Below are 25,064 nucleotides of genomic sequence, written 5' to 3'. Positions count from 1 at the left end.
TTAAGGTTTGATAATACAATTATTTTTCTATTGTAAAGAATAAATAAATAGACTGTGGCATCTTCATTCAAATCAAAGGGACTTATTTCAACTTAATACCATCTGTTATTAACCCTTAAACAGCGGCCATCACCAATTAATGTTGCTACCTTCAACATTTAGGCTGTTGAACGGTTTATATCACTCTTTGAGTGGAAAATGATACAACTTTTTATTACATAATCTAGCTGGGTATTTTCAGTCATAACACATTGGAATGAGTTACACTGTTTGTAGACCCGTAATTACTAAGAGATGTACTAAATGTCGTTTATGCGGTTCTAAAATTTGAACATATTGTATAAAGCTTGAAAACTTCACGACTGATAATCTAATACACATCAATTAGTAAGTTAACGTTTAAAGGTTTAAATAGTTTTTCCTAAAGCTCATGAACAGCTTATTTTTAAACATTTGAAAACAAACATCGAGGTAAATATGCATTTCAAAAATGTATAGTTTTGAATTTCGTGCAAAGCTACACAAAAGCTATCTGCACCAGCCGTTTCTAATTTAGCAGTATAAGACTAGAGGGAAAGCAGCTTGTCATCACCACCCAACGCCGACTCTTGGGTTGCTCTTTTAACAAAGAAGAGTAGAATTGACCGGCTGAAAGAGCGAGCATGTTTAGTGTGGCGTGGGATTCGAACCCGCGACCCTCAGAGTGCAAGTCGAGAGCCTCAATTCCCTGGCCATATATTACTTTTTTCAGATGTTTCGTTGTGATATTACTGACTAACAAAGTGAGAAGTAACAAACAGTATTAGATGTTACATTACAATATTTTAACTCCACTTTAAAATAAGTTATTCCAGCTTCCCATTGTTCGACACTCCAAGACGAAAATTAAGCTTTGAATTGAATTTCAAGAATCCGTTCTCGTTTTCATTTTTCTAACAGTCACAGACAAAAAGGTTAAATTAAAATTTAAAAAAGAAACATACATTGTTTCTTGCTCTTTTTTTATGTTCTTGGGCATATTGGCGTGTTTGACAATATTAAACTCTCAGCAAAGTCTATTAGTGACGTTATTATTTGGTTCATAATCTCAATGGTGTTCTAGTCTATTTTCTCTCACCTTTTACAAACATCTGTTTGGAATATTTCTAATTGTCGTAGTAATATCACCATCTTAAAAATGCTTAAACTTTCATTAATAAGATGAGCCTATTTCTGTTTGTTGTTGTTTTTATGACAAAATAATTTAAGGAAGTTTTTTTTGTTTGTTTTTTTATGTAGAAATAATTTCCTACTTTGGAGTCTGTAAGAAACGTTTATTTTACAGTTTATCTCATTACGGGGATGGAATCTACAAATCTGTGGTTGTATGCCTTCAAGCAGACAACGAACCACTAGCTGTTATATTTGACAACAGGCCTACAATAAAAGCCTGAAAGGCTATACTATAATTAATTCATGATTATCATACCACATGACGTAAACATTTTAAACGCTGCAAAAGAATACGTATCACATTAACTTAAATGCAACATCTTTCAACGTATTTCACACATTCCACCACACATTAAAATAAAAAAACAAAAAACTGGCAAATATATTGTCTATGAACTATCAGCCATCACACAAAACTTTGGAATTTAAGTACATTTTTGAGTAAAGAGCTTTTATATAGGATCACATTTTAATTTGTACAATTCACACACTTTGCTGATAATTTTACGGCTTTTCCCCAAACAACTTTAATAGGCTTTGTTAATTACTTTTTATCAAATATCCTAATATGTCGTTATAGAGAAAAAACCCGCGTACTTATTTTTACACACACACAAAGTATACCAAACAAAACTACTTTAAACTTTCGCACTCTATTAAATTGTTTATTATATTACCAACAAGGTTTGCTTTTCATTTTACTAACTTCTTTTGTTAACCCACAGATGATATATTCAATAATTATAATAATGGGTTACATACATACAGTTAAAATTCATGTTCCCGTTATAGTTATTACATTGACCTGTCCTTTGGCTAAACCGTGTTTGCATGTGAATGGTCTTGGATTGCATATGAAGTTTTTACAAATACAAACGTTGCCTATTGATTTTTTGTCAATGTTTAAGAAGGTATCCCATACCTGGTTCTAAAGCTAACTTGTGGTAAACCCATTTCAACAGTCAATACACCCACAAGTGATAGCTCCAGATTTTGTGATTTGGGTGTGTACCTTCCTGCGGTGCAAAAACCAGAGTAAAATCTACCCAACAGTACAATTCAACAGCAAAATTGTTGGTAAGAGTGGGACCTTCGTATATATTCCCAACACATCTTTGGCAATGTGTGAGAATGTTGTAGGCAAATCAAAATATACAAAAATCTTACGACTTTCCTCGTATATTTAAAAAAATGCCTAAAATAAATATGTTGGTAACTTTTCTCTATGCAAAACATTTGAAACACTTCATGCTGTGTATTTTAACGTATCAACCTGAACTTAACCGTTAACTTAACACGTATCAACCAGTTTTTTCGTGAAGAAAAAACTGGTAAAATAAAACTGAAAAGCTTATTTATCAAACCTTCACCAGTGGCATTTAAAAACGTTTATTAAACCATTTTTAACCCTCAGTTTGCGGCTTGTGTAAATCTGTCTGCAACTCAATCTGCAAAAGTTCGCGAATTTTTGCGATGGGCTATTCAAAATGTTGCGGGCAAAATGTTTGGATCATATGTCAATTGCAGTTGAAGGGTTGATTGTTGTTTTAATGTGAATTTTGTCTACGCGATACTTAAAAAATACTCAAATTCAGAGTGTTGATTTTAAATTTTAAGTTGTCAAGACTATTCACCAAACTCGTAAAATAGTATAAAGAACTTAAGTTCTATTTAAATAACCCTTCATTCAATTATTTCTCCACGATGAACATGACGGACTCTTAAACCAGATGGTTTTTCTGATAAAGTACATTATCTGAAGCAAATGTTGTAATCAACAAGGCTGTAGAAATTTATTAGCTAAGCGAGCTTTAAGTCAATCTGACTAGGAACTTTTGGACAACGTTTCAAACTATTAACGCAGATCTTCATCAAAGCAAGTCTATGCTATCATTTCAACATCTTCCAAAACTTCGTGAACAGATGCAATCCATTAACCACGCCTTTCACATACATTTCTCCGATTTCTTATGTAATAAGATAGGTTATGTTTATCTTTTGTTTTGATGCCTTTTACATTTCAAAGCAATGAATACAAATACGATTCAAAATAATTATTTTTTGAACAGTTGGATGAAAAATTGAATTTTTCATCATGATAAAGTACATCGTAACATAACATTAATTACCAAACATCAACTGGGTAAAATAATCTGTAAATAATGGCCACGTTCATGCTAGCTGAAAGTGTATAATGAAAAATAAATTAAAAAATACAACTGCCAACACCTCCAAACACTTGTTATAACAGGTGATTACCATGTTATAGCAAAAATGTTTCAAATAATTGTTTTCTCACTTTACGTGTTTTTATCTGCAATTACGTCCACAAGAAATGCAAAAGTTTTCAACTCCTTTAAAAACTAACATAAGGATATTATTGCAAGTATGCCAAAATATTAACTTACAATATAACAAATAAAATTTTCATTTGGAGGAAGAAAACATAGGTAGTTAAAAACAATAAGTTGTCTTCTATTTGCAGTCCACTTAAAAATTTATCTACTTTAAAGCAGAAGTACATGTCTATACATGAACTAATAAAACATCACCATATCATTTAATATATTTTTCAATTTGATACAAAGAACCATCACTCTTTGCACAGAACAAAAACCATAATAGTTATCCACAAACACTGTATAATAAACATCAACACAAATAAAATTTAACTGAATTTATATGTTAAAAAAAACTAGATAATATAATTTTCAAAATACTCAATAGTATCATTATGCTTTTTTTAGTTACAAAATATTAAATCTGCATTCCTATAACTGCACCTCCTAAATCTTGAATGAACATCATCTCTATTAAGACATAACAGACAAATACATAAAACACTACAAAAACTATGTTACGCAAGAGCAAAGATAATGGAAATAATAAATTAAGCTTTGACAACAGATGGTCAGGAAAATAACAGTGGGTTGCTTTAGAAAGTTGGATTTCTGCTACAAAAACAGTAGGAACTACCAAAAGCACCTAAACATGGCTGGCAATTAGTTTAACATTATTGCTTCAATCTTACTTCTTTCAACATAACTTATACAATAAATTTCCATGTGAACAAAACAAGTATCAATTTATGTAATTATGTTTATGAACAGACTTTACTAAAACAAGACCAATATAAAGAACTGATAACTTTAAATGTTTCACTTCTGGTCTCCCAATAAATATATTTTCTACAGCTGTATTACTAAAAACCAAAACTTCTAACTCTTATTATGGAGGGAAGACGTAGAAATTTACGTGTTGAATAAGATAAATTCACAGAATGTATCTGCACTAACAAAATAGATCTGTTTATCACTGCTGAATTTCATTTTGTCCCAATAATTACTACTAGCATTTGATAATTAAGTTTCTAGAAAATCTGAACATTTCTTCAGTTTTTTTATATTATTTTTTCTAAGATATGGATAAATTACATGTATAAAGTAGACCACAGAAACACATTCTACACCATCAACTGTGTTGTTCTGCTGCTGAAATATAATACATAAAATATTCTGTAACCATATTTCCTACAAGCACTGTCAAAATACCACAGGACTGAATAAAGGATTTGGGACTCAGAGCTTTCCACAGTGTAATACATTTATGTGGAATGCATTAGTATGGGCAATCACTTCAAAACTTAAAACTTAGAAAAATGTTTTACCATTGTAAAAGTTTACTCCTAATGTTTTAGGTTGAACTTTTCAAAAGCTCATTGTGCTGCAGAAAAATAAGAAATTCTTTTGGTCACTGTGTATATAACAATCTGTAATTTTTTACTGTATTTCTGAAACCTTTATATCAAGAAGAAAGTTGCAAATTCTTTAATAAATTATGTTTCCTCTTATTGCAAACAAAACTGTTACCCTTATAGTAACCCCTTGTTCCAGAATAAAGCAGTGAAATATCATAAAGTATTAAAAGAAAAAAAATATTAATTAGAATCTTGTTTAATAAATTTGTGCTTCAGATGATTACTTTCCAAACATGTGGCTCCACTCTAATCCATTTACTTTGGTGTTACATTTAAAAGGTATATATCTGTTCATCACACCATTAAAATAATCCTAAAAGACACGGAACATAATATTCTTCAAGTGGTCATATTAGCAGATACAGTACTCATAGTGAAGCAGGTGAAACATCTAATCAGCAAGGTCAAGGAGAACTTTTCTACAGACATATAAAAGTCCTGTTGGTTAACAGGCCACATTCAATCTCTAGCACTGGTAAAGACATTAGCTTGAGGCACAAAGGGGTTAGTTTCAGTCATCTGTACAGATATATATTACACAGTAAAGCATAATTGCACATATCAGATCTAAAAGCAAAGCAATCTTTTTTTAAGTACACCACTTTGTTTATTTATTGACAGGTAACTCAAGTAACCAGTTTTGTTTTGTTTTTATGACTAGCTTATTCTATTCCCTTTACATTTTCATTTTCTTAGCTGACACAGGAAGTTCACAACCAAGTTCTGTAGAGCTGCTTATGGTGTGTCTACGTTGATAACAAGACAAAAGCTGAGAGCGAGAATGTCCTGATGTTGCACTTCCTTGGCTTAAATATGAGTGATGAATTCCACCACTTTTTTGCTGAACTGAAGTAGGGATTCCTGATGAAGATGGAATTTGAGAAGAGGCCATAATTTCACCTGAATGACTATGTTTTGAATTTAAAACTGTGTTTGAAATTTCAGGATGAGCTACTGTTGATTCCATTGACTGTGACCTCCCACAATAATCAGGGTACAAAGTTTTTGGACCAACAATTTGATGGGGTGAATGATCTGATATTGGATCAATTGGACTGTATGGTCTTAACAGTTCTTCGCCAGACTGATTCTTGGCTTGGTGAATTGAAGGCTGCTTGGATAATGGCACGTTTGAACATGTACAACCAGGAAGATGTGGTTCATCTGGTCCCAGTGATGTTGCAGAAACTGTGGTTGAAATGGTATGTTTTGTGGGTGAAACAGTAGCTGTAATTAGGAAGTTCTGCCTATGAAAAATGCAAGTATCAGCATGCCAATGTAGTGGTCGTGCCAAAGAGGAGCTAGCATGGTGTCCAAAGATAGTTCCCTCCATCCTTGCATCAAGAGAGGTTCTGTGCCCAGTTGTGACAAATGATGTCCCACCTTTAGTAGCAATACTACGTACTTCTGATGCATTTTGGACACTAGGAGTCTTGGGTCCTGTTGTGACAGAGACTGATTCTTGGCTCTCAACCCTATTAGCATCAGATGAAGAATTAGAAGAGAATTTATGTCCTGTCATAAGAAAAGTCACTCCTTGGCTATCTATCACATTAGCTGGTTCTATACTCGAAACACTAGAGGAACCAACACCTGTTGTGACAAGAGTACCCAGGCTACTTACACTAGCAGAAATTCCAGAGGAAGTTCTATGACCTGTTGTAATAAAGGTTGTTCCTTGTTTACTTACAGATTCTGGCAGAAAGTTATCAAACAATGCTCGAGGTTCCAATTTTTCTCTAGATTCACAACAAGGTATTTGTTTAACAGTGGAAGTCAGCTTTTTCTGATCATCAGTTATAACACTTGATGTTTTTACACAAGATCCATCTGTAGATGCACATTTCTTCATCTGAGGATGGTTCTGGTGTTTATTATGAGACAAAACATTTCCTGCAAACATATTAGAGTATTGAGATACTAATCCACCTTGGCCTGGAACAGTTACTCTTTCCGATCGTGCCCAAGGTAGTCGCTTCGATTTTGACTGAGAGGGATCAGCTAAAGGTAATGAAGAATCCATCATTTTAGGCTTCTTACCACTCATCATTGTAACAATTTCTGTTGTAGAATCACAGTGGCTATTAATTCCTCTTCGCTGATCTAAGAAAGGAAAACCAAATATGTTAATAATCATATTCAAATCCTATTTAATCAAACAAAATTAACAGTTTGATTTTAAGATTTTATAGTAAATAGATAAACAACCAACAAAGAAAATAATTCTAATATAATTATAACTGAAGTCTAAGCATGTAATTCTCTTTCCAAAAGATAGATTAGTTTCATATTTGCTTGCAAGCAATAGTATTGTACCACCATAAAGAAATGGAAGAAACTGCTCTTGATTAACACAAAATATTAAATGTTTTTGCTATTTAATCCTTTCCAACCTAGTATCTTGTGTTTTTTTCTTTTTAATAAGAGCCCAGAACATCAAGTTTTCAAACAATTACATCTGACCACCATCCTTAAACAACCTCTCTAAAATTATACCTAAAATGTTTAATGTTTTATTTTAATACTTATTTCATCAACACCTGTTTTTAAGTAAAGTAATAAGAAATAAACTTTAAAACTGCTAACTGTAATTTTTATTTAGGGAGTAAAATTATTGAAACTATCTACCTGTGAAGCTAAAACTTGTTAACATACAAAGGATGGTCACAAATCTGTGGTCTTTATTGTTCATTTCTAGCCCAAATAGTTTAATTTGATCATGTCCAAAGAATAAAAATCTTAAACTCCACAAGTTGATTTACAACTTCCAAATTTCTAAAACTAACAATATCATGAAAATACTGTCTAAATGCTGATTTTTTCTTTTACACAAACTATTTAACATCAAGTTCCATTTATTTCTAATAAAGATTGTTAAAAATACTAAAAAATGAAGTTTTTTGCTGATGACATGCCTTCAAGTAGTTTAGCTATATTACTGTCCTCTTCCCTTTATGATAAACAAAGGAAATAAATTTTATTGGTTCAGAATAAAATCGATGTCCCTCTTTGTTTATTTTGTTGAGGAAATTATACTGGAAATTGCTTTACAAAACTTTGGTTGGTAGCTTGAAAGTTATGGAGTCCTATACCGGATTTTGGCCTGAAAAAGTATAGAGATCACCTGAGGCATTTTTTAAAATCAGGTGTAAATCTCTAAAGGACTACAGATATAATATTTATGAAATAAGAAAAATGTTTTATTTACATTAGTTTATATAAGACAGCTGACAAAAAATCTTGCAATAAATTAAGTGGGTTTGTACATGTTTACATGAGGCCTAGGAGTATCTGTTACTACTCAATATTCTTTATGTTTGTTAAAATGAAAAAAATAAATGTAACTGTACAATGGTATAATAAATAGTCTAACTGTTGGATACAAACTTCTCTTTATGGGACAATTATTAATTTTCTGAAATGAATAAGAAAGTATGAAATAAAAGATACAAATGAGCTTTAAATTATAATCTATGTAACTTGTAGAAAGGGTTTGAAAAAAACCCAGCTTTCAGGTCAAACATTAGGAATGTATTAAGTAACAGTATGGTATATAAACAGCTACATTACATGATGGATTTTATAATAAAAAGTTAAGTTTATGAGGTTCAAAAATGTTAAAAGGTTAAGATGTTATAACTCCTTAAACCCAAGCAGACACTGCTAGCACCTGGTCAAAACACCCAATTTATCTATTGTACAGTGACAGTATCCAATAACATTTAAGTGTCTTTGGTTGAAAACTAATCCAAACAATGTTATTAACCACAAAATTAGGAAAACTGAATAAGATATAGTAATAATTATTAGGAAATCACAGAAATAATTCCAGCAGAAAAGACAATAAAATTATGGTTTAGAGTCAAATTTAAAGTGCCCATGTTTCAGTTATGATGATGTTTACAAGTTATTAGTTTTTATAAATACAAATAATTCCTTAAAACATTGTTTATTGGTTTCTATTACATGTCATGTTTTATTATCCATAAAGCCAGATACTTCAAATTTAATCAATTACTTTTCAAATTTAAAAATTAATGCTCACTTTAAATGAATGCAACTTTAGCTGAGATAAATTAAAAACAAAACCTAGAAACATAAACTTACTTTAATGTGACCGAGAAAGGCATAACAGAATACAAAACCTAACAAATTATGATCAATTACATTAATCCAAACTTTCTCAAGGTTAGTTGCAATACTAGTACCCTGGAATGTCATTAGAATAAAAGTTAAAAATGAACAGTTCCATACCTACTACAGAAATAAAAGCACAACAAATACTTTTGTGACTTTTAATCACAATTAAGGTAAACAAACTAACAGAACCAAAGGCTATTTTTTTATTAGAGTGGAAATGAAGAGTATTATAAGTTGAAAGAACAAATTACGTAAAACAGATATCATAACATGAATGCAAACAGCTAAGACAATGCTGTGATTCTGAAGAAGCATCTGAAATAATATAATTACAAACTGAAATCCCACTCCAGAGACAGAAAAGTTGAAATATTTATTCATAAGGATTAGTTAAGTATTTTAAATTTTATCTAATGTCAATATAATATTTTTCTACCAGCTTAACTTTGCTAAACATACCAGTAGCTTTTAACACATGAATTAACTAATATAACATTACACTGTTTAATCACCTTGGTGTTTTCGATCCGAATATAAATCAGCAAGAGAAGAAGGGTCATCGGCTATTCGGTCTAATAGGTCGTCTTGTTCCATCTCTTGCTTGGCTCTTTGCCATTCTCGTTCGATTTGCTCTCGAGCAACCTGATGATGACTGGACTTTTCTTGTTGTCTGTACAGATCACGCTGTAGTAGAGCTCTAGTTTCCTGTTCAAAAGATTTTATTCTTTCTTTTGTTAAAGCAGACAGTTCTTCATATGTATGAAAGACCACTTCATCACTTATTCCTTCCCATAGCTTCCCCTTCTCTTTACTTTTAACTCTGGTCTCAGTATGAGATTCTGAGTCCCTTTGGCCATCAGATATAGGCTTATTCGTAGACAGTGAAGATAAAGATGTAAGGCTAGAACAATCATCAGAAGTGCTCAAAGAAGGGGATAAATCTGGTTGTGGTTGAGGAGGTTTCAGGGACTTTTCATGGCTGCTGGGAACAAACATGGACTGACTCATTGTTTGTTTTTGTGTTACTGATTCTCTGCTATGGTAATCTAGAGACTTTCGTCGTTGGTCAGGAGGGGGAAGATTTTTTATCACTACCAATTATCTGCTCATCACCATGTATAGCTTCTCGTTTATGTCTATGCCACATCTTTCGATGAGCCACACTCATCAGAGACGAGACAAATTCACGTCCACTACTTCCTACCCAGAAGAAAGAAAAAGCATGTCATATTAAAAACCTGAACTTACTTCCACTGCTTTTTTCTGTCCATTCTGCATGCATAATACAAATTTTTTAAAAATTACCACACAAAATTTAAATACCTCCTAATACTCAAAACAGTAACTAACAGATCAAATAGTTATGATTATGCTTTAAAACAAAAGATAAAAGGCAAGTAGGAAATTGTTAATCATCATGTGTGTTAGACAAAACATACAATACTAAACTATAAATGCTAATTTGTTTACTTTTAATTAATGGTCATGCCATACTTAGTTAAACTGGTTTCAGTTGTAAGTTCTGATTTGATGATGATGATTTTTTAAATATTTTTTGCATACAAACAACTGCAATGTGTCAAACACAAACCATAGAATTTGACACAAGACCCTTGACAAATTTTTATTTAAAAAACAACCACCCTTGTAGTAATAGTTTCTGAAAATAAAAAAAATATTAAATGTTTGCTAAATTTTCTGGATCACAAGATCATTTATTAAATTTATTAATACAGATGCTGGAAACAATAAAACAACAGAATAACTATCAAATCAGAGAAACTATAACATTCAGGCATGTCAGTTGTCGCTGTAGTAAATTAAAAGTATTGGAACAATCACATATAATCAATGGCCTAAAATTTAAGTGAATAACAACATGAAACACTGACACACAAAACACTTATCTGCAAGATAACTATTACTATATAACAGAAATACTTCAGAGTAGTTTCTCTGCAATGTTTGAATTAAAGATATTTTATAATTATGGAATATACCAAACACTAAAAACAAGTTTTACTGATCGTAGTATTCTAGTGCATCATTAGTCAATGTTTACCGTATGAATAGATTTTCTGTTAAGAGGATACAGTAAAATGTACCAAATCACTCGGAAATATGAAACTGTCAAAGAAATTAACAGCAACCTATTACCCCTTGGATGGGAATGACTAAAGTAATTAGGGCAAATTAAGATACAAGTGGTGACAGGAGCTCAGAATAATGATGTTAACAGGCATGAAGTGGGCAAAAAGTTCTTGCCAAGGGTTATCCTTGGACTGAATAAATCAGTAGTCTCAATCTGATGCTATCCTTGCATAACAAAGGGTTCATTGTATAGCTTGCCACTTTTCCCTCCCATTTTTCTACATGAATAGCATCCACATGCTGCATTCCAAAGAGTGGCATAACATCAGAAAATAAATAAAATCTGGGATAAAGATCATTGTTAATCAGTCAAAACTGGAGAATCTGACACCATACAAGCATCATAAAACTAAATTCATTCAGCTACAACCAGCCATGCCCTCTTCTCTTCCCATACTACCTAGTGAATATAAATTATTTTAAAGTAGTACTACTAAGAAGATTTGATGGATATAATATTGAATAATGGCTGAAAACAGGGTATTACTTACTGTACTGTAAATATTGTTAATAAATATTGTATGATTTACCTCAAAATTCTTAAAATCATTTCTTTATTATCACCTTGAAGAAATTTGATGATTTGTATGCAAATGCCACTGCCTGCATTCCTCATATTTAGATAAATGCTATTTGTAAAAAGTAACTGTCCTCAAAGTGTTCATTACACCACAGTAATAACAAATTCAGTTCAATTAGAGTCTAGTTTGATAAACCCTTTTCTTTTTTGATCTAAAGTTGTGCATACTTAATAAGTTGTTCTGAAATTTAAATGACACTACTTAACACAGATTATAAAAGTTTTTTAGAGTATCGATCACTCAATGTCTATCACAGTTAATACAATTATACTCCTCATTTGTTAGAGATCTTCATGATACAGAATATTTTTTATACAATCTAACCAAATGTTTTCTATCATGGATTGTTGTTTTTTATATTATTCATAAAGCAATTATTAAATAATAGAATTAAATCACTTCAGAAGTCACTAAAACAACCAAGATGAACACAACTGAGCGTAAAAAGAGTTTTGACAATAGTTCATTTCTCATTCCTATAATTAAATAATGAGAAATTAGTCGGCAAAAGGCAAAAATATAACTTCAAAAGTTTAAAGAAACGTTTATGATAATATTTAGCCTTATATAACAACGACAAAAGGGGATATCAAAGGTTTTGTCATGACTTACAATCCCAGCACTTTGCATACCATCACTCCTTATTACTATAAAAAGCCTAAATCAAAGGCAATTAACTGGCTAGTAATAATGGCAGATATTTCTTTAAAAAATAATTTTCCACATTTATTTAAAAAATGGTTTGAATCTAAAACAAAAATTAATGTTGAAATTTAAAATTCTTAAAACTGCTTCTAGAATTTCTTTCATGATCATAATAAACTTAGGTAATTCATCTAGTAATCTTTCATTTTGTTAAACTTTAAATACCCAACAGTTTTGTAATATTAATGTTTTTAGGTTTTCCTGTCAAATGAAAGTTGAATTAAGGGATACATGCAATACAATTTAAACAAATTTTGAAAGTATGTCTATTAATGTCACTGAATATTTTGATATTTGTAAATCAGTCATCTAACGATCATTAGATTATTTGTTTTTACTAAACAGACAAGATTTTCACTAACCTATCAGTAATACAATTTACTTTAAGTAATATTAAACATATTGATTTTAAAACATCACAAATGGTTTGTCGTTCTGATTTCACCTTACTAACTGTAGGATGCAGTAGCACTCATATTTCATTTTTCTTCCATGAGCTTTTGTATGAAAAGAAATATATCTTGGCTTCTATTCAATCATTTTGTCTATACTCTATTGCATCCCTACGGGAATTATCTGTTTTTCAAAGATTAAGTTGTTTCATTAGCTGACAAATCCAAATACACAAGTTATAGAATTTGTTAATTCTAGAATTTCATTTAGCAGTAATAAACCTAAGTTTTAATTTAAAGTATCTCATGACACTGTTACTTAAAAATCTGCAAGTATTCTAAAACAACAGATCCAATTAGTAATACTACAAGTTAGCTATTATTATTACAACAATGTGCTAAAGTATCAGAAGTTATAGAATTTACTTGAGAAGCTTTTATGGTTATGAACTCACCTGCAAAAGTCCCCACATCCATTTTATGAATATTTTCAAGTAAAGCTCCTGAGTCAGCTACTGGGAGAGGTTCTGACAACCTCTTAATACAATTTTCTGGCAAGCTTGCTAAGTCATCTGTAGGTGACTTAGTAAATAACCATTCAGCCTACATAAGATTAAATCAGAACTTTAGTACTCAACTAATTTGATGTTCAAATACAAGAGTAAACTTATTATTGAAGCCTGAAAATGTGGTAATAAGTATAGAAATCTGTGAACAACTTTTATTAAATTGATTTTTAAATAATGTACATTAGGACTTAGTGTATTAACATTAATTTCAAAATGACCACTTTACCAGTATTTTAAAAAAATGTATTAATTTCTTATCTTTCAGTGAGGAAATATTAATTAAAAAATACAATCCATAATTTCGTTTCATAGTACACTTGTGCTATTTTTGTTTAATTTTACAATTTTTCATTACTTACTTTCAAGAGTTAATACTTCTCTGAGTATCATGATTGTGTTATGCACTAAAAGAGTACATTACACCTATTACATGATGATTATGTACATTTACTAAAATTCAGCTTTGCTCATAACACAATGATCTTAAGCATTATAGCATTTTAAACAAGAATTTTGTAATCACATTTCACTTGTAATGGATTTAAACACTCCTGATAATTCATGTAGTTCTGTGAATAAAATCTTGAAAGAATGGAAACAAAACAGATGTAAATTAATTTAAAATATGTTAAACTTACATTTGTAATAATGGTCTCTGTAATACAACACTGATGGGACATATCTGTAACCATGGCAACCATATTATTATCTGCTGACCTCACCAGGGTAGGCCCAAAAACAATAGCAAGATTGCGAGCCTCCATCTGTACATTTTAAATACATACATAGTTGTTCAAACTAAATTTGTTTTATTAAAATGAAGCCAAAATACTCTGATTTTAGACTAGTATAAATGATAAACCCATTCCCCAGTTGTAATAATTCTGTAGATAAGAAAACTTTTCATTTAGTCTGACTTTTTCCATCTATGATTATAATAAGAAAAATAATGAGTTGTGGTTTATTCTTTACCATTATAAAAATTTACTCTGCATTCACGCTTTATTAAATCATGAGTAATAGAACAATAGTGGACAGCAAGAAGCAAGTTCAATAAGCATCCAACATATGAACAAATTACTTAGATGTATTAATCACTGATGTAGTAAAACCTAGTTAAAATATATCTAAACTGTTGAATTAACTACTGAAATTTGTCTTTAAAAATGTCATGAAAACACTGTGCCAAAATACCAAATAAAGGAAACATTAAACAAATCAAGCAAATACAGTAATTACAAAAAAGGTGAATATAAAGTTTTAAATGCAGTTTAGAGAGAGATAATTTCTTGAATAAAATATTGTAACCAAAAAGTAAAAAAGCTACATTTTGAATCTTAAATCTTGAAATTTGTAAAGAATGAGTTTCTATGGAAAAACTTGTAACATAACCAGAATTACTACAACTTTCCATATTGATGTCTTTAGGTTTGCAGGAAAACAAAATAAGTTGAGAATATTTTTCTTTGGTATCAATTTTTTTATTCATGTTTTTCACACTGATGTTTACGAAAATAAATATATACAATTAAAGTTATAAAAATGTTCTGCCTTTAGAGACTGGTTACTTGTGTATTCCCATAACTGAAACCCTTGTATGATTAAAATAAAAGATATAAAACATGTAAATTAACTCAGAATGCTAATGCACAGCCTGATTTAATTTCCTAACTCAAGATTTATTGAAAATTTGTCAGAATTTACTGAAATAAATGACAGGTTTTACAAAACATTGCAGTCATATCAGGGATGTGTGTGTGTGTGTGTGTGTGTGTGTGTGTCTTCTTACAGCAAAGTCACATTGGGCTATCTGCTGTGTCCACCAAGGGGAATCAAACTCCTGATTTTTTAGTGTTGTAAATCCGAGGACATACTGATGTCCAGCAGGGGACATCATGTCAAGAAAGACATACAAATACAAATTAGTTTTCAGCTTTTTATACTTTAATATATAATATGAGTTTTACCTCAAAAATAAACTGAGTAATAGAAACAGTTTGTGGCTTTTGACAAAAAATATGCTTATTCACCTACCTTATTCAAACTGGCATGAGTTGTAACCTTCTTTAAGTGGTTCATTACAAATTTTAATGTCTCAAAGTTATGACGAGGAAGCAGATGAATCTGAAAGTAAATATTTAGCATTATTAACGAAATATTAAAATGTCAGCTATTTATTTAAAACACTAGGTGCAACCCGCAACACCTGCAACCCACAGTAGTTATGCTCTTAGCTTGAATGTTCCTTATCCTATCATTTTTTAGGCATTCCATTTAAGTTACACTTTCTTGTAGGCATTAAATGTTAGATTGATAAATCCTGGTCTATTTATAAACATTTCACATGGTTAGTCTAACAATCTCAGGTAGATATAACTATCTAATGAAACAACATGTTAAGTAAACAATATAGTAATGATATTTATAATAGTGCTCACAATATGAAACAATTGTGAGCATTCATTGTACAACATGGTTATAAGAGTTGAAACAATGAAACTCATAAAAGCAAAGAATAAAAACCATAGTAAAGACAAAGTAGCTAAGAGGTATTTAGTCTCTGACACATACCAAAGCTAAATTATTGCAAAGTAAAGTAATGCAATTATTGTAATATATGCAAACTTAGCTGAATATGGAAAAACACTTGAGTGCGTGTTCACGTGATAAGCATATGGTTTTGAATAAACTATGCGTGCATATTTCAGATATAATTAAATCAAGATAGACAATTGAAACTGTATTAGGTGTAATGTTTTTTGTTTTTTTAAAGAAATTACATGTGAGTTAAGTTTTGCTTGTGTGAAATACTTTGCAAATAAAAAAACTGAAGTTGAAATCAAAGTTAGTTGTTATGTGATGCCCACAACATTGCATCATCATGTATCATACTCACTGCATTAAAAAGTTTAATTAAGCAAAAAGCAGGCAAGGTAATTCTGAATGGAAAAGCCCATATGCAATCCAGACTCCCCAGACAATTGCATTTCTAATGATACGAGATTTGTAGTTTTTGATCAAGAAATTTAAGAGGAAAGTTCTGGATAAACTAATGCAAGAATATTATTTATACAGATTTTATATAATTCAAGTTCATTAATTTTTGATTTAATCAAAATCTGTTCTTAAAGACATTTTTCAAGTATTCTTGTACATAAGCTTTAATGAATAAATGGTTGTTATTGCTCCTTGTTAGGAGTAATTTATATGAATACATGTGCTTGTAAAAAGAGTAAAACTGTAAGAATGTGCAGCTTGAATGAATATATATACATTTTATTATTTGTGAAAATACAACCTAAAGTAATCTTAAAAAATAGTTACTTGTATTAAACTAGATCATGAGAAGTATTGTTTAGAAGTCAAATAACACAGCTTGTTTCTTTGTAACATTTACCAGGTGCATTCTTCAGGTGTATAAAGCCAAAACAAAGAATTCAGCTACATAAAGTAAAATAATAAAAAAAGATACAATACTTTAAAGATATTAGAGGTGAACTCAAAACATTAGCATTAACCAGTACAAGCACAAAAATAGATTTACCAATCGATGGATCGTTTGAAGTTTCAACACTGGGTTTTCTAATTTACTTGCAGCAATAAACTGTGGGTAAAGTGTAGAAGTAAAGAGGGGTTCAGACAACTTCCGAAAAAAAGCTTTTAAAAGACTAGAAACCACATTCACATCATTCCAACGAGCGTCTTGAAGGTCACTGGTAATTGACTGTTGGTTCACAGCATCCATCAACATACTGACTGCTGCATTATTTCCTGGAACCCTATAGATCCCCACTGTGTCAAGTCCTCTAGCTTCAACAATACTGGTACACAGTTCCACAACAAGGGGAACAAACTAATTTTGGAAAAAAATAAATTAATCACTGATATAAAATTTTCCGTTACAATTTCAATGGTTTAATGTAGTTTCTTATCAGTGTAACCTACCAACAGGCAACAACCAAGTTACTTAAATTTTAAAAACAAATGTATCCTTTATGGCTACACAAAACAAGTAAACATTTCTTTTTTAATGTTAGCAAGCTGAAAAATTCCCTTAACAATGTTATCTTTTAGAGAAATTTTACACTATTTGATAAGTGAAATAAATAATGATGATTTAATAGATAGTGATGTTAAAACACAGCTACAGGTTTCAGTATTATCACAGCAATAATATACAACTTACACATAATATTGTTACAACTTTGTAATTCAGTTTTATGGCTTTTGACATAAAATTATTTTTTAATGCATGCTTGCAATTAACCCCATAAATATAAGCAGGTTTCATTCAAATCTTAATTAAAATTCTTTATTATTAATGTACATCAGTGTACTTGACATCAAAATGTAGTTAATATATCTACTTAAAAGTTTTAATTACTTGAAAAGAAAATGTTAACAGAATTCCAGTCTTACTGTTCTATATCTGTTGATACTTATTCATTCCAGAATGCACACTTTTGACTATCTTTCAACCCATACTTCAGCTTTTGAGTTTAATGCAAATTACTAACTTTTATTATAGGTATTGTTGAGACATAACAACTTCATAGCTTAATCACCTTGTTTTACTTAAGTCATAATCAGAAAGTCTAACTCACATGCTACATCTTTCTATTACACAGTCATTCCAAAAATTTCAATAAATTTGTGACATTCTATTAAATTAAATAACCAATAAAAACAAGAAATTTGAATTTAACAATTTATTTATAAAGTTAGCTCCTTCTTAGGACAGCTTTTACGTTATTAAGCATACATATTCAAAGCTACTATCACCAAGTTCCACTCGGTGAGCTAAGGGAATTATTTTAATGCACTTATAGCTCAGTGTATGTCATTGTTTTAAATTGAATATTTGAAATAAATAAAAATTCTGTTAAGTACTGACAACAATCAAAGTTAAAATTAGGTTTAACTTTTATAGACATCTTGAGTCTGATTAAAAAAAAGGACAAGTCCCTCAACTCAAGTACTAAATTTAATGTTTATATGGAATTTTATTTATTGTTAGAAACTTAGTTAAATCAGAAAATATAAATTAAAAATACCAAACAAAACTTCATTATAAGGTACACATGTGAGAAATTCATACATTACATAATTCAACACTGTAACTTGAGTCTTGCATCTGCCAAGCAATTTACAGCTTGTTACAATGATATGATAGTTAAACAAGGCAAAAGAGGAATAAAAAAATAAAATTAGTTATTTATTCTAAACAGCTTTTGGCTCTTAACAGTTTACCTCTGTTAAGTAATATGAAGTTTCCATTTCTCATTTGTATAATATCTGGAACATTCTTAATGTTTTTTGTTATTTTTTTACTTTTAACAATAAGGGCTTAGTCAAGTCTGAATCAGACAAACCTTCGGTAATAAAACTCAATTAAAAATGATTTTTTGTACACAAAAGACTTATGTTTACTAAAAGTAAAAGCCCACCAAATTTTATGACACATTCAATACATTATATGTTATTTCATGTTATTCCATGGTTACTTGGTGGTTGCAAAAATAATTAAACCCTAATAGAGGGTTAAAATTTACTTGGTAATAAAAGAAATCTGAGCTCTTGAAACAGAATAGGATTGCAGTTCTTAAAAACAAATTAATACATATAAAATGGTATGCTAATGACATGTAAAAAGACAATAGTAATAAGTACTAATGAAGGTGATTTCCTGTCCTTTTAATTAATATGAATAACATTTTGCAGCATATATTTAATTTTTATTAATTTAGAGTATTAGTTGTGTCATTCACACCAATAAGAAAGAAATTAATAACAGTTACAAGAAATACTAATCTTACCCTTCCACAATTTAAAAAAGGTATATTTTTATTTAATTATACTGAGCTAAATCTGTATAAATTTTCTTGTAGGTCTCCTCCATGTAGCTATTCTGTATCCTATAAATAGGATATGAATGGTTTTTTTGTAGCAACCATTTAACTTAGATAAAAGTTGCACTTCACAACTATTACTTAGTTAAGCTTATATTTTGTTCATCATCTTAATGTATCATGCCTTCTATAATGGGACTAAACTTGTTTCAATAGGTGGTACAGAAGATTGTACAAGCTAGTACACCTATAGATTTATTTTGTTAATGTAAAATAAAAATGATTGTTGATTTAAGAAACCTATGATTGTGAGTTTTAACACTGAGAACCTTTGCTCTATTTTAATACGATGAGGGCTGTTGAGCAGTTAGCTATGATTATGAGAGCAATAAGGACACATTTGCTTAATAAATTTTACAATTTAAAATTAAATATAAATTCTAACTATCTCAATTTCTTTAACTTAAAAACAGCCAAGAGGTAATATTCAATAACTCAAAATTTTTAGTGTAAATTGCAAAGAAAATTTTTAAAATATTTGAGTTTCGACCTCTTTGCAGTTCCAACAGGCATGCCTGTATACAGTTCTTGTACATTTTTATACAAATTTTCCTGCCCATTTCAAAACATAGCTTTCCAATTATCCTGACCTTGGCATTTCTTACACAGATGTAAGAACTTTGTTGTCGAGTCTTTTATAATGCCACAGCAACACTACCTTTCAAACAAGATAAAACAAATGAATAAACATGATTAGAAAGATATTTTCATCTATTTATGTAAAATAAATAGCACTCCAATAAGCAGAAATGTAAGAGTCTGGGAAAGTGACTAGCAGATATTTCCATGGTAAAGAACAAAATACTCTTATATGAAGTTTACAAAACTTTGAAACAAGCCACAAAGCTGGGATTTGTTTTGAAGTTTCTTTTTACTATGTTTTCATATGTGATTATCCTTTTCTGTTCTACATGTTTTAAAATTACAGGAATAGTCGTATATGTAAAGATATTTAAGATTTAGTGAGAAAGCTAGGAGCTCTGTGACAGCAAACTATCCGCAAAAAAAATTATAAATTTAAGTATTAGTATATTTATTATTAAAACAATTCATAAATAGAAGTACTCACATAGTTACCAAAAACATGCTAACTATTACAGAATAATACTGTTAAAAGAAATATCACTTATACCAATAGAGGCCTAGGAAGAAAGGGTAAGTTATGTTTAGCTTGCTCAACATTTTTAATATTTGTTAGTGTTTTGTTACTTACAAATATAAATAACTGATAAATAAAAAGCAAGATAGACCTAGCTGATTTTATATTAAATGGAACTTTCTGCTTAACAATATTTAAAATACTTCAGTTTTATTTATTTTTTAGTTTTCTAAATAGTTTTTCTTCGTATGTAAGAACTTGTCTAAACAGATAGGAAAATGAGTATTCTGTTGTTATTAAAACACAGACACTACTTATTCTGATTGATGAAATAACTACTGGATACACTAATATGATTTTATGTACAGAATGAAATGAAACATTTTAAAGCTGAATTTAAAATAAAAAATCAAATAAAATAAATTTAAAATAAGTCATTTTCATGCACAACTACATACTGTACATATATAGTAATAACTATATATATAAAATGGCATACAAATTTCATGTAAATAGGTTTAGCATTGAACAAACAATGAGGATGGCATATCATCCCACACTTCTAGGTAGGGTTAACAATAAATACATTAAAAATCTTTTTGTTGTGCAGTTTCTTTTACTTCTTGTTGCAGCAAACATTAGAATCTTATGCAAGTTAAGAAGACTTCATCTTGATAAACTCTAATATTTTGTTACTTATTCTTTTTCATTTACTTGTGGCTCGCTTCTTTTCCTTTATTGTCCCTGTTCATTTTATTAAATACTTAAAATTTCTTGAATCTAATATGCATTGTTGAACACACTGTACCCTTCTACTGAAAACCATGTATGGAACCCTTGTTTAATTGTCCGACACGTAAATATAATGTGAGTATAACACCTCTTATACCCAAGACTAATTTGACATGAAAGAAAATATTAATTAAGAAACACGGAATGTTCAACAGAAATTTACACACCTGGTTATTTTGTGAGCTCTGGTATTCTTCAAGACGCAGGCCTGATCTGCTTCCCTTAGCTGGTGCTGTGTTAAATTTCTTTAAGCCATGAACTACTCTGCCACGCCATGCAGCAACAGATTTGGGCAATTCGTCTACGAAAAAAGTAATGGCGTAAATCCTAAGACATACAAGAAACAATGCTGCATGTTTCTTTTCGTAAATATAATTATTTCTAAATATAAATTGTATATACACGTGTGTCTGTGTGTGTACACAATGAGGGGAAAAATTCATTGCACCACCCAATTGTTTTCAAACTTTTCTTAGTTCCTATAATGTTTTACAAGATTGTGCACTGTGGAGGTATCAGAATTTGTGTAAAATGGTTGTGGACATTGTGTTGTGTAAAATGATTCATACTTCAATTGTCTAGAGAAATGCATGCAGCATTATTCACAAACCAAATGTGACAAACATATTAAAACAGATGCTCAACTTTTACGAGTACAAAAACCTAGAGATTTATATTTAATGCCACTAATCGTGATTGACGAAAAGTAGTCTCAGAGCCTGTTTCTTTTTTCAATATTATTTTATACTCCAATCAGGACTTGATAACTGCTTGACACTGTTGTGGCATAGAGTGCACAAGGTACTGAATGTACACAGGAGTCAGTTCATTATGCCATATACAGAAAATGCAACCTATCTACCCATAAAATCTGCTCTCAGTAGCACAGTGATTAGATATACATTTGTCAACTTATTTGTGTCATGATCACTTCTTCCACCTGAGAAAAACTGCTTGCAGACAGCCATTGAGAGCTCCAACTCAATTCACAATGACTAATAGCCTGCTTCCTGCAGAAAGTATGCACATATGCAATGAAGCAACAGAACTCACAAGCAGAAGACTTGAAGCATACTGAAGACTTTGAAGGAACTAAGTTCACCATATGATGCATTTATACACACTTTTTATATTAAGTCACAGGAAATAAAATCTCATTAAAAATACCATAAACTGTAAGATATATGTGTACACACTGACTACTGTATGCTATAATACCAGTATGAGAGGCTCTTCTAGCTTTTGGTGCAGAAGCACTCCCTGTAGGAGAACGATAACGCATAGCAAATTTCTTGATAGGCCTTGGGAGTGGGGAAAGACGACCAACTGTGTTCCACAGTTGCTGTAACTCAAACACTGCTGCTTTTTCCAAGACTGATGTTGGTTCATTTAACCAGTCCTATAAAACAGCAAATTTGATACTCAACAACAAACAAATGAATAAAGTTTAATACTGAGATGGTCAAAAGAAATCTAAAAAATATTCACAACAATCTTTTACAAAACTAAGTTATAAAGAATGAAAAAGAAAAGATGGCAAATCTTTAATACAAACTTTTAAAAACTTAAAGTACACATTAATTCATACTTTCAGTACCATCAACAGCTAAAAGCATTTAATCAGTATGAAACAGAGATTGTCATGAAAAGTTGTTTTATTTACCTCATTATCTTCCATCTTGATATGTTGGAGAGCAGCCAGCCACTCTACCATCTGTTCATGGGTGTCTGCCTGGAGGAGGTATTCTGTACCTCCAGGAAGACGCAATCGAAAGACATGTTTTTTCTTTGTGTAATCATGGGCTACACCTGTTAAACTTGATTTAACTGCTATTTGAATATCCTCACTCCCAGCACCAACCTAAAAAAACATACATTTTTTCACATAATCAAACTCTGTGTTGAAAATAGAAATAAAAAGTTTCACTGATTGCTAAAAACATGTACACTAAGTATACAGTTGATTTAAAGGCTACATGAAACTGATAGAAGGTATGGTTGTTCAAAACTTCCAGGATGTAAACTATGCTAGCTTATTGTCATGTTTCTAGTTTTTTTCTCAGCATACAAAACATACAAGATACATTGTGAAAAGTGAGATTACAACTTAGTATAACAGTGGTATTAGTGAAGTAAATTACATTTACCAGTAAAAATGCACTAACATTTAGCTTTCATTTGCAAGTCTTACACATAAAAAAAAACATGAGAAAATGTAGGTGTTCAAACTCATGGCATTCTGCATATTAAAACTACCTTTCATTATTTGCAATCAACCGGAAGACAACAGGTCATCCTAATAAAAGAGTTAATAGTATGAAAATATACTACAACTGAATCACTTTATTAAATGGTAGTAACTTTTAACCTAAACATTTTAGGTTATACTAACATGTTCATGCAGTATTGTTGAGCATGGTGTATTTTAGAATACAACTTAAAAAAAACTTGTTTACTGTCAGATATACAGAATACACTATCTATGGTTACAACATTTCATTTGGTTAACCTGGTAAAATGTTGTAACCATAGATATTATATGCTCCCAATTCCTGACAAGATGCATCTGTGAAAAGATAGATTTTGGGACTAGGTGGCAGAAGGGTACACCAATAGTAGCATTTTTCTGACCCAATCATGATTTGCAACTGACAATGTTGCTCTTGAGTAATGAAACGGAATGACTCAAGGGTTTGGAGTGCATGATTCAAACACTAAGAGAAGGAGATAGAAGTAAAAACCTCATGGCTCTTTCCATGGCTTGAAGCCTGATTGGAGTTGGTTAAGCAGGACTTAGATGAATACTGAAAAACACTTAGATTGACAAAATCAGTAACAAAACAGATTTCTCCAATTTGACATAGAAGCCCACTTTTGTGGTTTCTGAAAGAAAAATATGAGGCTGTTATTTTGCTGACTGGTGGAATGGATCCAGAAGGGACCAATCATCCACAATGATGTGTGCACAGGCTCAAGGAATGCAGATGATAAAAGACCAAAAGGTAGAGCCTGGAAATGTACCAACTGAAAAATCCTCAAGAATACAAATGAACCTTACTATGGGATTAAATAGACCTGAGAACTGAAAAAGGTGGTCAGAAACAATTCACAGAATGAATAACCATTATATAATGTTTTCAAGTCATTTCTACACTATTTTCTGGCATAAATTTATTGAAATAGATTAGAATTAAATTTTAAATTAAACTTTGAATTCAGAAATGCTATTTTGCACTTGAGCACCACTGCTTACCACCATCATTGGAAATGTTGGAATTAATCAGAAATCACCATCCTGTTTGTTCTAAATAACCAAGTAATAACACTATTCCATATGTTGAAGACAGATAAGAATGATACCACATATTCAAATTACTAGAAAATACTTTTTGACATGTTTCAATAACCAGGTAATATCATGTGTTACAAATATTGCAAATGATAAGTCTACGTATTATCTAAGATACTGTTGCATGTGTGTGTCAACCATTTACAGCACCACATTCAAAGTTAAATAATATTAAAGTTTTTACATAACTTTAAGAAAAATTTAAAAAATTTTCACACTATCTTATTGTGTCATATGATATATTCAAGCTTCAGAAGATTCTGGCATTAAATAGGTTGCCAATTATTCCAATCAATTAGAAACTCAGAGAATATACTACAAAAACATGATCTGCAATTTGTACCTGTTACTTCTTGATAAAATAAATCTGTCAAACCCACTAATGAAGCTCTTATCTGTCTGACTTGC

General features: G+C 30.6%; 1 protein-coding gene across 1 annotated transcript in view; it reads right to left on the bottom strand.

Annotated features, from left to right (window-relative positions):
* Positions 1–1,299: 1,299 nt before the first annotated feature.
* Positions 1,300–25,064, bottom strand: part of LOC143251635 (rho GTPase-activating protein 23-like) — a 102,506-nt gene continuing 78,741 nt past the window's right edge. The window contains exons 13-21 of the mRNA XM_076502900.1: positions 22,971–23,168; positions 22,526–22,706; positions 21,475–21,608; positions 17,052–17,360; positions 15,542–15,631; positions 14,146–14,271; positions 13,394–13,541; positions 9,622–10,200; positions 1,300–7,072 (exon numbers count right to left, since the gene is read on the bottom strand). Of these exons, the coding sequence (XP_076359015.1) occupies positions 5,646–7,072; positions 9,622–10,200; positions 13,394–13,541; positions 14,146–14,271; positions 15,542–15,631; positions 17,052–17,360; positions 21,475–21,608; positions 22,526–22,706; positions 22,971–23,168 (3,192 nt within the window). The 3' untranslated portion in view covers positions 1,300–5,645. The remainder of the gene's footprint in view (positions 7,073–9,621; positions 10,201–13,393; positions 13,542–14,145; positions 14,272–15,541; positions 15,632–17,051; positions 17,361–21,474; positions 21,609–22,525; positions 22,707–22,970; positions 23,169–25,064) is intronic.

The sequence above is a fragment of the Tachypleus tridentatus genome, chromosome 6, assembly GCF_004210375.1.
Source record: "Tachypleus tridentatus isolate NWPU-2018 chromosome 6, ASM421037v1, whole genome shotgun sequence".
Classification (NCBI taxonomy): Eukaryota; Metazoa; Arthropoda; class Merostomata; order Xiphosura; family Limulidae; genus Tachypleus; species Tachypleus tridentatus.
Note: the sequence above shows the minus strand (reverse complement) of the source record. Positions and strands in the feature narration are given on the sequence as shown.